At 38.2% G+C, this 13,775-nt stretch overlaps 1 protein-coding gene across 23 annotated transcripts in view; it reads right to left on the reverse strand.

Moving 5' to 3' along the window:
* The window catches only part of LOC124540331 (microtubule-actin cross-linking factor 1), a 297,681-nt gene that overhangs the window by 91,438 nt on the left and 192,468 nt on the right, over positions 1-13,775 (reverse strand). For all 23 annotated transcript variants that reach the window (XM_047117836.1, XM_047117847.1, XM_047117846.1 and 20 more), the window contains 11 exons: positions 13,190-13,411; positions 12,305-12,509; positions 11,567-11,671; positions 10,816-10,934; positions 10,011-10,155; positions 9,265-9,381; positions 8,211-8,335; positions 7,276-7,504; positions 6,499-6,678; positions 5,939-6,031; positions 4,299-4,473 (listed from right to left, as the gene is read on the reverse strand). In XM_047117836.1, the coding sequence (XP_046973792.1) occupies positions 4,299-4,473; positions 5,939-6,031; positions 6,499-6,678; positions 7,276-7,504; positions 8,211-8,335; positions 9,265-9,381; positions 10,011-10,155; positions 10,816-10,934; positions 11,567-11,671; positions 12,305-12,509; positions 13,190-13,411 (1,715 nt within the window). The remainder of the gene's footprint in view (positions 1-4,298; positions 4,474-5,938; positions 6,032-6,498; positions 6,679-7,275; positions 7,505-8,210; positions 8,336-9,264; positions 9,382-10,010; positions 10,156-10,815; positions 10,935-11,566; positions 11,672-12,304; positions 12,510-13,189; positions 13,412-13,775) is intronic.

Below are 13,775 nucleotides of genomic sequence, written 5' to 3' on the forward strand. Positions count from 1 at the left end.
AATATTACGAATGATAACGTTACTGTCACGGCCAAAACACTGAACCGAATTCGATTAAACTTAGTATAAAGCTACAAAGGACAGACTTCTCGTTTTCCAAAACGCGAGCGAAGTCACGAGTGTTACTAGTAGTCTTCAGAAGCTAAATTGGCTAAAAATGTGTGTCGCCTAAAAATCGCTAAGAGTCATGCTTTCTGTTATATCTTAATTTGTCTTAAATGATTCAGATCTTTATAATTTGAGCAGTATTCAGTCACAAAATTATTTTAAAAAAACATAGCTTGTATTTTGTTAAATAATTTATTATATAATTTTTTATTATTCACCTACATAACAGCGCTTTGCAAATAAATAAAAACATCGAGAGAGGCTTTTGGCAAGCTTGGCACATTAATTGGCTGTTACTTTAATTTATCTAAACATTCGATGGTCATTTATTAGTCAAATTTCATAAAAAATGCTTCTATCATTATTTTTCCATTAACCTATATACATTATTGTTTATTATCATGTCATAAAGATAATTATCATGCTTTGTATATTTCATTTGTTTATAATTTTCGATTTTATATTTACAGAACTTAAAATTTAGCATTAATATTGATGTATTTATACAAAATTACAAATTGCGATTTTTTTTTTCTAAACGTTCGATTTTAATTCTAGTAATTATTACTCACCGCCTTTTCCAAATGAGAATATTCGTTTTATTTTCTTCATTTTCGTTGCAAATGTGCACCTTAGTCCAATTAAATAGGGTGCATATTTCTTTAATAAATTTCAGATTTTTTAGTCGATTGAGTCTGCTTTAAATAGTCTCATACGCGTTGAGATAAGTAAACAGTCACACGAACTATTAATATTTCCTTCACTTTAAAAAATTGAATAAATATTAACTTTTAAAAATCGAATCATAGAACACCAAAAGAAAATCAAACTCCACAAAAAAAAAATCACCAATGGGAAAACCGTTTATTTAAAAAAAAAAAAAACCGTACCAGCACTACGTACGCATTAGACAGCGCAATTTATAAATTATCTCCACTGATACTACTGTCTAGTACGACACGGTCATTGTGACTGACAGCTCCCGTAGGACGCCGTCCCTTGTCACCAGAACCTTTGGTAATTAAATGAAGACTATGTCCAATGTTTAATGCGAGTAAATAGCCCGGTACATGTTTCACTAGCTGTCGATCGTGACTTCTCTTGCGTTTTAGCAGTTCGTTTTCAGTTGCAGAGAGTTCAAGCTTGCTTTGCTGATCGTGGAAGTGTATTAGACAGACAAACATACAGAGAGACAATCAGTTTCGCATTTATTATATCAATATAGATACTACAGATTTTCATCTAATTATAACAAAGAACGCGAGCACATTGTACGAGAATAGATTTTAGTATTTATCTATGCCTGTAATTTATAGTCGAATTAAATATTTTTTGCTATAGTACAAATAATTGATTTACTTTAAAATAATTTATGACATACGTACAATTATATTAAAATACTGTTTTGTATTGCTGTTTGTTAGCACAAGGTACGTAACATTTCAGTTACCATAAAAATATACTACTTACAATCAGGTAACCCATTTTCCATTATTTTCCATTATTTTCCTGACTGCAGTGCTTAATTTTACCATTAATAAGAAAGTGTAATGCTTCTACGTTGAATAAAGTAATTTGATTTTGATTTTGACTCTTCAATTTCTTCTTTCGCAATAATATTCGTTTTATTTAGAATTTAAATTCACTATAAAAATCATATATCTCTTGGTGGTAGGGCTTTGTGCAAGCCCGTCTGGGTAGGTACCACCCACTTAACAGTATTCTACCGCCAAATAACAGTACTCGATATTGTTGTGTTCCGGTTTGATGGGTGAGTGAGTCAGTGTAACTACTGCCACAAAGGACATAACATCTTAGTTCCCAAGGTTGGTGGCGCATTGACGATAGTTAATATTTCTTACAGCTTCATTGTCTATGGGTGATGGTGACCACTTACCGTCAGGTGGCACATATGCTCGTCCGCCAACCTATACCATAATAATAAAAAAATAATATATATATTGAAAACAAATATCAATATATTATACGTTGACACAACTGTCATGATATATCTTAATGTTGCATTGGATAAGTAAACATTGTTGTTACGAGCACGCAATCAACAGGACGTCACGACTTAATGTGCAATACCTAACGTGTCAGATGTTATATACGAGCCGAGACCCGAGATGGTCCGGTAGAATACGATAATCTCAACCAAGAACTATTTATACCTATGATAAATGGAAAGACGTTTTTGTAATGCCTAACTAAGAGATATACTAATAAATACCAACAAACAACAACAGCCTGTAAATTCCCACAGCTGGGCTAAAGGCCTACTCTCCCTTTGAGGAGAAGATTTGGAACGTATTCCACCACGCTGTTCCAATGCGGGTTGTTGGAATGCACATGTGGCAGAATTTCTATGAAATTTGTCACATGCAGGTTTCCTCACGATGTTTTCCTTCACCGCTGAGCACGAGATGAATTATAAAGACAAATTAAGCACATGAATCAGCGTTGCTTGCCTGGGTTTGAACTCGCAATCATCGGTTAAGATGCACGCGTTCTAACCACTGGGCCATCTCGACTCGACTATATCATTATACATAATTCTTGTATATATACCACAAAAACCGAGATGGCCCAGTGGCAAGATTGCGTACATCTTAAAACTTGATTGCGAGTTCGAATCCAGGCAAGCACATGTGCTTTAACAACAACCCGCATTGGAGCAGTTTGATGAAATATGTTCCTACCCATCTTCTTAATGGAAGAGGAGACATTAGCGTTTCAATTTAACAAAAGAATTATTGCTGTAGCTTAAGTTAATCCTTATTACATCAGCTACCAGTGAAACTCCTATCAAAATCGGTCCAGCCATTCCTGATTAGCCGGAACAAACAGACGTACAAAAATTGAAATAAAATGTTATTTTGGTATATGTACCGTGTATACATACATACATATGCTTTAAGTTAATTCAAGATTTTTATTGTTCGTTGTCAGTTCTCTTGTGTCGTTATAGTTTCTGAATCGTTAAAGATGAAAATTAATTAATTTTGTTGCGATTGATACGACGCGACCGATATTCAATGTCGTTTGACTTATTTTAATTCCACGCATGACCCAAAAGATGGTCAATTTTCTAATTTACTCAATTGGACATACGGGTACCGACATCGTTTTTATAGACAAAATTCACTATTCGTTAATTACAAGACTATTTATAGAAAATTATGTTTGATAAAGACTTACTGTCGTGCTATTAAACTAATTATTTTATGAAATCATTTTTTTAATTATTTGAACACTACGAAATTTTATCTGGTAACATAACAATTTAGTATCCAAGGTTGGTGGCGCATTGGGCATGTAGGGAATGTTTAATATATCTTACAGAGCTATTGTCTATGGGCAGAGGTGACCACTTACCATTAGGTAGCCCATCCGTCAATCTATAGCATAAAAAAAAAGGTTCCAATCGATTTATTTCGTTAGGATATAACGTTAATACTTAGACATTACAATTGTGGGCATTTTCAAATCAAGTCGAAAATAGTAGTAATATTGACGTTAGAGAAATATGAGGTTTAAATATTCATAACTGTATACGTCCATATCCGTGAAAAAACATTCTACATACAAGGTCTATAAATCGCTAATTCGAAATTGCTCCAAATTAAGATAATTGATCACGACTAAGACTCAATTGTTGCAAAAAGACAAGGCTAATAGCCTGAGAAACGATATAATACGTCAAATAAAGTGTATTCTTGTGTGCGTGTAAGTTGTAAACTTGTGTGAGTACAGTTTTAAGTTCGCTACAATATTATTGAAAATTAAAGATACACCGATGTAATTCTTATGCTAACGCTATCTAATATACAACATACAATAAAAGAAAATAGATATAACAATAGTATCATCAAAAGGTTCTTGTTTTTAAGATTTGACTCAAGATAAATTAACTCCTGACTGAGATATGTCAATTCCCCACATATAAATAATTTTGGTATCAAACTTCATTTGGTGTGTAAAAGTTTTTGGTCGCAATTGACACCAATGATCCTTTAAAATTTCAAAATTAATGCTTTATGCTTTTATAAGCACTTCTGAATAGCCATTTAACAATTATATAGCTTCAATTACGCTCGTGATCTGAAGATTAAATTCCATCACTTGGATCAAGTATATTTTTTGGGTATAGCTTATCAAAATAACAATAATGGCAGTGTCAGACTCACCCTCGGCCCTGGCCCGTCGCTCGAACTCGTCGAAGAGGCGGTTGACGTCATCGATCTCCCGGCGCAGCCTGCGGAGCTGCGGGTCGGCGGGGTCGCCCTCGGCCAGCAGCTTCTCCGCGTCCTCGTTGAGCGCGCGGCGGATCGCCTGGCGCTGCTCCGCGCCCATCGCTACGAACTGGACAACATTTGTCAAGTTATGACAAGTCTTACAAGAACTCCATGGTCGAGTGGTGTGTACACCGGTTTTCATGGGTACGCCACTCTGAGGTCCCGGGTTCGATTCCCGGCCGAGTCGATGTAGATTACCATTAGTTTTTCTATGTTGTCTTGGGTCTGGGTGTTTGTGGTACCGTCGTTACTTCTGATTTCCATAACACAAGTGCTTCAGCTACTTACATTGGGATCAGAGTAATGTATGTGATGTTGTCTCATATTTATTTATTATTTATTTATTTATAACTACCCTCTTCTCGAACAGGACCCAGAATCACATAAATACGGCAGAATGCTTAGTAACGACCTGTGCCCCACCGATTTCGTTCTGAGCCGAGGTGCGATCTCATAGGAGACACCCTCAGGACGAAATTTAGTTTTAATTTAGAGCCCCGCGCTCAACCTCAGGGCAGGGGACATTAGTTCTCGCCCGAAAGTCAGGTGACGCTGTGAAGGCCAGTAGGGCCAACAGCAATACACAACACACAAAAAAAAAAAGTAACGGCCTTAATGTTCGATTGTCTGTCGATCGAGTCTGTTTGTGTCGGTCGTGGTATTTACTGTTCTTACATATATACTAATTAACCGTCTATGTATTGAAATATTCTTGTAACTGATTAAAGTTATGTAGTGATGGTAATTGTTTTCAATTATAAATAAATAAAGATCTGTAAAGTATAGGTTAGTCATTCGTGTTATTTTTTTTTTATTTAATAAATCATAGGGTTTGTTAGACAAGTTTTTGTTTAGATTTTAATAAGTGATATGCGAGGTTTTAAATGTATTCTTAATAAAAAATCTATGGAGTCGACTTCTATAAATTTATATCTTATATATACAAAAGATAACAACAGCAGCCTGTAAATTCCCACTGCTGGGCTAAAGGCCTCCTCTCCTCTTTAAGGAGGTTTGGAACATATTCCACGTGGCAGAATTTCTATGAAATTTGTCACATGCAGGTTTCCTCACGATGTTTTCCTTCACCGCTGAACACGAGATGAATTATAAAGACAAATTAAGCACATGAATCAACGGTGCTTGCCTGGGTTTGAACCCGCAATCATCGGTTAAGATGCACGCGTTCTAACCACTGGGCCATCTCGATTCTTTATCTTATATATATCTTCTATAATTTATATTAATGATTAATTGATGAATAATTCCAAAAAAAGTTTTCATTCATATTTAGTACTAAAGTATAATATTATAAATGCAACTCTGTCTGATACAAGTTTACAGTGAAACTGAAGAATCGAATTTGATGGAATTAATTATAAAGCAAGATTGAAAACCAAAGAATTTATAGGCTACATTATTCTAACACCTGATTAACGCATCAACGCAAGAAAAACTGCGTGCGATACCTAGTATTCAATACATTAAGAAGTTCCTATATCAAATAAATAAACATTTACACTTAAACTTACTTGTGGGAAGTCCCATCCTTTCACCACCTTTATGGTCGCGAAGATCATATTCTGTCTCATCCTCAGTTGTTTCCTCTGCCATAGTTGTATGACCTTGAGGAAGAAAAACAAAATCAACACACACAGAATATACTCCTCATATATACATATGCACAACACGCGCATGGCGATCCGAGGGAGACTGATTCGATTACATAAATATAAACACTATTATCGCAATGTGATATGGAAATTGACTTTTTGCTATATGATGCGATTAATCGTTTTCGTCATTCAGTAGTTACTATAGATCGCAAACTAAATATTAAGTTTTTATATTATGTAGTTTCGGATTTTTCTACTTTGATTTTCTAAGCTGTCTGAGTTATTCGTTTATGTAATTCGTCAAAATTAAGTGGATTTATTAAGTATTATCTTTCTATAGGTTGGTGGCGTATTAGATATGTTGAATGTACGGAATGACTAAAATACTTGGAGGTGATCTCTTGTCATAAGGTAGGAGACACATATATTTGTAAAACATGGGTACAGCTGTCACACTGCAGCGTAAGGCTACTGACCCGGTCGTAGGCGTTGCGCAGCGCGGCGGCGGCGTCGAGCGCGTCCTGGCAGGGCGGCGGCAGCGCCAGCACGGCGCCCGGCAGCTGCACCTCCGTGCCCGCGCCGCCCACGCGCACGCGCCAGCGGCTGCGACCCGAGTTGTCCACCACCGTCACCGCTGAGCCCTTCTCTATTGCCACCTGGGTGATAATAAAGTAAAAGTAAAGTAACAGCCTGTAAATTTCCCACTGCTGAGATAAGGCCTCCTCTTCCATTAAGGAGAGAGATTGGAACATATTCCACCACGCTGTTCCAATGCGGGTTGGTGGAATGCACATGTGACAGAATTTCGATGAAATTAGACACATGCAGGTTTCCTCACGATGTTTTTCACCGCCGAGCACGAGATGAATTATAAACACAATTAAGCACATATATATAGTGGTGCTTGCCTGGGTTTGAACCCGCAATCATCGGTTAAGATGCACGCGTTCTAACCACTGGGCCATCTCAGCTTATCTTATCTGGGTGATAATGTGACGATTAAACTCAAAGTCCGGCGTATTATTCGTATCCGGCTCGAAGGACCAAAACGTAGTTAAGGTACTGGACAAGGTATTTATGCTCTATATCTAGAGAGCATTAATGCTTTTAGCCCTTCGAGGTGCCAAGGATGTGAGTGGCGTGTATACGTTGGCGTGCTTGTAGGCGCAGACTAATCAAGGTACTGGACAAGATATTTTTGCATTAATGCTTTTGGCCCTTCGAGGTGCCAAGGATGTGAGTGGCGTGCGTACGTTGGCGTGCTTGTAGGCGCAGACGGTCTCTGCGCGCAGCGGGCGCGCGACGGGCGCGCGGCGCAGCCTGACGGGCCGCACGTGCTGCGCGTCGTCCACGAGGCGCGACACGGCGCCGCCCTGCTGGTTCAGCTCCTCGCGCAGCTCCTGCATGCCCTTCAGCAAACGCTCGCCCTGATCCAGCGTGAACTCCGACTGCGAGAACGTCGTGTTCAGGGCTTCTTCGCGCCTTAAGTTAAACAAATTAAATTATTTCTATACAATATATATTCGTCCATCCATCATCAAGGGGTATGCTAATGGTTATTGTGCGGTCAAGCTTGTGCTCAGAATATTAAGAATAATAAGTTAAGGTCTTTATTTTAGTTTTTTTTTTTTTTAAGTTCCTATTTGTCGATTTGAAGTGTAGTAAAGTCATTAAATAATAAGTGTTTGTAAAATTGGAATTTTGGTTCTGGAAATAAAGTGATTTTTTTTTTTTTTTTTTTATATACACACAAAAACTATGATATCAAAATAATCGTAAATTCAAAAAAAAAAAATTACCTGTTGCCTGTAAAGTCGGTATACGAGCGAAAGTTTTACGTGACGACTTTGGAGTGGTAAAATAATTTTAATGTGAATATTCATTCGTATAGTAGGAAGAAGGATGAAATAATAGTAACAATTTAAAACATTTATTTATACAAAGAATTATATTTAAAACATTAATTTATACAAAGAATCTCGCACTGAATTTTGTCTGTCTCTCTCGCTCTTAGGCGGGCTAACCATGCCCGAGTGGAAGGGACGCGTGCCTCTCACTCGCTCTCGTTGTGAGCGCATAACGTGAGCGGAGCGTAACGCAGTTTCTTGAAGTGTCACTCGGCAAACCAATTTATAAGACGTTGTCACGTCAAAATAATAATTGAGAAATTAATTTATATCATGCTTACTTCTGTATCCACTTCTCGGCCTCCTTGATTTGTTCGAAGAAGTTGTGGTAGTGTGTGGTATGTTTTAAATGTGTCTCCAGACACAGGGTAAGTTGGAGAACCCAGGCCCATTGTGACTGCATCACCTAAAGTAATTCCATTGTATATTAGCAATAGTATAGGAATAGTATATACATATATAAAAGCTGGATAAATGCTTTTCTATCAAGAATTTGAAGCATAAGCACCGTGATGTAAGGTGGGTTATGACACACAAATGTCTTCAAACACATGAAGATTTTTGGACGATATTATTCGCAAACCTCTAAGAAAAATCCAAGTCTGAACTACTGGACTTAAACTAGCGGCTTTCATTCATTAATTTAAACAGGAAGACATATAAGTAGGCCATTTAATGGTAAATGATCACCAAAGACCATGAGGCTCCAGCTCTAATTAATACAAACCACTCTATACATCTTTAGAGATCTATACAGTATATATATCGTCTTTTATAACTATAATGAAACATAATTGCCATTCAAACCAGATCGTTGAAATACGAGTTAATGATAATTGACGATAGATAAGATACCCTTCTAGTTGGATTTGAAAGTCTACACACCCAACTATCGGTTGTATGGAGTCTACCCACTTGTATTCACTCAGCTTCTATACATATGTTCGTACTCAGTTCTACCTACAACAACAGCCTGTAAATTCTCACTGCTGGGCTAAAGGCCTCCTCTCCCTTTGAGAAGAATGTTTTGGAACATATTCCACAACACTGTTCCAATGCGGGTTGGTGGAATACACATGTGGCAGAATTTCTATGAAATTATTGCTGAGTACAAGATGAATTATAAAGACAAATTAAGCACATGAAACAGCGGTGAACATGCCTGGGTTTGAACCCGCAATCATCGGTTAAGATGCACCAGTTCTACCTAGTGGGCCATAATGACTCTTTAACTCCATAAAATCTCAAATATTATTTATAGAAAGCCACTTGTTCACTGTATGCAAACTTTCCGTTTAAGATTGATGAATTTCAAATTGAAAAATGTCAACAGACCTGCAAATGGGCCTCAATAGTCTTCATCGCCGGGTGGTGTTGAGCGATGAGAGCCTCTCCGCGGTCGATTACGTTGCTGAATTGTAATTCCCGTTTCTCGAGCGACGACATCAGTTGCTATTTAAAAAATAACCTTATTAGGATGACAATAAAATCTAAAATCCATTGCTATATTAACAAGCATGAAAATAAAAAGCAAAACAAATGATCGAATTTAAATGAAAATTTTGTGTAAAACAAACCTCTCTATCGTCTCCAAATGAATGCTTGCACAGAAAGAAAACAAAATGTAAAGAAAATTAAAACAACATCTATGATTCAGGGAGCTCGTGTTCGAGTGAAAATGTGACGTGAAAAGTGGTTTTATGACGTCATGAGATATTAAAATGCGTTATATACAGATACAGAATATTAAAAAAAATCGCTTTTTGACAGTGGGCTTCAAGCGAATGTGTAGAGAAGTTAAAAAATTTAAATTTATAAAAGAATTTCATTTCGACGACCATACAGGAGAAGACCATAGTGTACATAGAAGTCGTAAACAATGAAATGACAGATGAAAAAGTCCTACTTTAAAATTGTAAACGTCAGTGTGTTAGCGTTTTATTCCATAGTTACGAAACGAAAATCAACGTGATTTAGTTCATATATATTTATCATTCAGATTAAAGTATCCTATACATGAAATCTTTTTATGTACATGAGCTTCTGTGAGAAATTGGGTTAGATATTTAATAACAAATCACCTCGTAATAGTGTTGTACAGCGGGCAGGTTGATGTGGGGATCTGCCCAGTCACGCGACAGTTCAACCTGCTCCTTCTCGTTGAGCCAGTTGAGCTCTGCGGTGGCTGACTGCAGGAACTCTTGTAGGGCATCCAATTCGGACATTCTACCAAGAAAACATTTTAAGTTAAGATTTAATGCGAAGCTAACTTTGCTCATTAAGTTGAGTTACACAACAACTACATTATGTTACACAAATAAAAATAATGTAATATGTATAACATATAATTACATAAATAATATAATTATCGTAGTCTAAATATTTCGTGTGTTTTATGTTAATTCGAGCATCTCATCAACCCAATTGTAAGAAGCGTGAAATTTTATTCAAACACGTCTTGGAACAGTTCGTATTGCTTAGAATAAGTTTTTGCTCGTTCCTGGCCGTTCTAAATCTCGGAAAAGTGTGTATGTCTATAATATTTAGACTTGTCATTATACTAGAAAATATATACTTTGAATAAAATAAGTTTTATGAAACAGAGTATATGAATGTCCTATTGGATAAGGCTTAATTTACGGAAAACGTTTGAAGTAAATTCCATCACGCTGTTCTAATGTGGATTTTGATGGATGTTTTTTTTTTTAATTAGACTCACACAGTTTTTTCCTTATAATGCTTTCCTCTACTCCCGAGAACGATCTGAATTATAAACACAAATGGCATTTCAGTGGCGCTTGCCTGAACCCGCGAACATCGGTAACATACACGCCTTCGAATCATTGAGCTATCTCGGCTTATATGCAGTTGTATAGAATGCCATACCGTTTAGTACTGGTTGATAGCAGTTCAGCGTAAAGCTTCTGCAGTTGATTCAAGTGCTGATTGTACAGATTCAGCTCCTCGCCGTTGAAATTCGATCGGTTGTGCACGCACTGCTCCACCTGTAGAATATTAATATGCATAGTAAGAGAGGTTTAATATGCAATACACGAAATATACTAACACAAGGATTTTTAAACTGACAGCGCTATAATTTTGGGGATAGCTGGTGAATGAATTTCTTTAACAAACAAGATATTTATTAATTAAGGACGATTTGAATTCAATCCAATAACATTTCATCTCATGCTATTTCATACTAAGGATTGCCATTCTATCCTTGCATATATCAGTTGTTTCCTTCCTATTAGCTCTTGTCATGTGGTCTGCTCTGCTCTGAGCAACAACAACAACAGCCTGTAAATTCCCACTGCTGGGCTAAAGGCCTTTAAGGAGAAGGTTTGGAACATATTCCACCACGCTGTTCCAATGCGGGTTGGTGGAATACACATGTGGCAGAATTTCTATGAAATTTGTCACATGCAGGTTTCCTCACGATGTTTTCCTTAACCGCTGTGCACGAGATGAATTATAAAGACAAATTAAGCACATGAATCAGCGGTGCTTGCCTGGGTTTGAACCCACAATCATCGGTTAAGAAGCACACGTTCTAACTACTGGGCCATCTCGACTCTGCTGTACTGACTCTCGAGTATTCTCTGAGCAATACCTTACAATGATTGCCATATCTCACCTTAGAATGGAACTGATCAATTTGTTTGTGCTCTCGTTGGTGTTTGTCTGACTCGTGTTGCACCGACGGCAGGTCGGAACCGTAGTCGGCTTCGTGTAGTTTTTTCTAAGGGGATAACACAAAAGTTAAAATGTAAATCCGCATTTAACTCAAAACAGTTACTTAATCCTGAATAAATATTTATTGTTGATCATAAACACTAAGTTTATTAAGTTAATTGAGAACTTTTGAAGAGATTGTTTCTTATGAGAGGGTAATACGTTTCGTTACGTAACGCGTTACGGAGAATCTGGCTTCCCTTTCTCACACGCATACGGCAACGATAGGCAGGCTCCCTCTCTCTCACTCTAACTCACAACATTAGTTTAAGTTATCACTTCTATCGGCGCGTATTTTTTTTCTATAATTTGTTTAATCACTCTCGTAAAGACGTTTTAACTATATATTTGCAGTCACATTTGTATGCAACTGACGGAAATGTATCGTTTCTAATGTAACTTATTCTACATCGGCACGCCCGGAAATCGAACCCGGGACCTCGAAGTAGCGTGCCCGTGAAAACCGGTGTACCCACGATTACGGATATCGTCGAAGGTGTATGACGTCATTTAAATAAAACTAATTATAATGGATGAATCGCGTATATTAATTAATTTTAAAACATCCCGACGTTCGTGGTCACGGGTAGACGGTAGACGGGAGTCTAAATTTAATACAACATTGTATGACGTCAGTTACCAGTCGGTCCTTGCACCAGCGCTGCGCCTCCTGCAGCTGCTGGAACTTGGGGTCGGCGTCGTGCACGCGCGTCTCGAGCACGGTGCGCGTCTCGCGGCGCACGGTGGTCTGCTGCACGGGCAGCCGCACGGACGACAGGCGCGGCAGCAGGCGCCCCGTGAACGCCTGCCGCGCGCCCAGCCAGCGCTCGTGCGCCTGCTGCACTCTGCGTACACGAAAACAAAACTATTCTTGTATGTCTGCCCATCTGTTTGTTCCGCCTAATCTCTGGATCAACTACAACAACAGCCTGTAAATTCCCAGGGGCCTCCTCTCCCTTTGAGGAGGTTTGTATGTCTGCCCATCTGTTTGTTCCGCCTAATCTATGGCTCAGTTGGACAGATTTGAAGGGAATTTCACTGGCAATTAACTGAGTAACTTAGGCAACAACAAGTTTGTTCCGCCTAATCTCGGAATCAACAACAACAACAGTCTGTAAATTCCCACTGCTGGGCTAAAGGCCTCCTCTCCCTTTGAGGAGAAGGTTTGGAACATATTCCACAACGCTGTTTCAATGCGGGTTGGTGGAATACACATGTGGCAGAATTTCTATGAAATTTGTCACATGTAGGTTTCATCACGATGTTTTCCTTTACCGCTGAGCACGAGATGAATTATAAAGACATATTAATCACATGAATCAGCGGTGCTTGCCTGGGTTTGAACCCGCAATCATCGGTTAAGATGCACGCGTTCTAACCACTGGGCCATCTCTGGATCGGTTGGACAGATTCGAAGGGAATTTCACTGGCAATTAACTGAGTAACTTAGGCTACAAATATTTCATTAAATTTAATGGTGCTCGAATCGCGGGTATAGCTAGAAAAATATGTAACATAAACCTACCGCCTGTGCAAGTCGCTGGCTTGAGGGTATCGGCCTTCCCTCAGCGCGTGCGAGTCCTGGAACATCTCCTGTATGGTGTGCTCCATGCTGCGCAGTTCCTGCTCTATCTGCTCAGCGGCCATCTTGGCCTCTGCGGGGTGCACGCCGCGTTCGACGCGACGGATCTCACTTTCGATATGCCGCTCTACGTTGTCGAGGCCGCCTTCCGTTTGTTTTATATCCCTGTTAATAATCAAAGAGTATTTATGATGAGACTTGGATATAAAGAAATCTTGTAAATGTACTTTTTTTATTGCTATAACTATCATCTTATTATAACAATTTTCCTGTGTACACATTTTCCTTTTCAATGTATCTGGCAAGTTGAATAAATGGTAAAATAAAATAAAATAAAAATAACAACAACAACAGCCTGTAAATTACCCACTGCTGGACTAAGGTCTCTCCTCCCTTTGAGGAATAGGTTTTGGATTACACATGTGGTAGAATGTCGCACGATATTATCCTTCACCGAGCACGAGATGAATTATAAACACAAATTAAGCACATGAATATTCAGTGGTGCTTGTCTGGATTTGAACACGCA

The sequence above is a fragment of the Vanessa cardui genome, chromosome 24 (assembly GCF_905220365.1).
Source record: "Vanessa cardui chromosome 24, ilVanCard2.1, whole genome shotgun sequence".
NCBI lineage: Eukaryota > Metazoa > Arthropoda > Insecta > Lepidoptera > Nymphalidae > Vanessa > Vanessa cardui.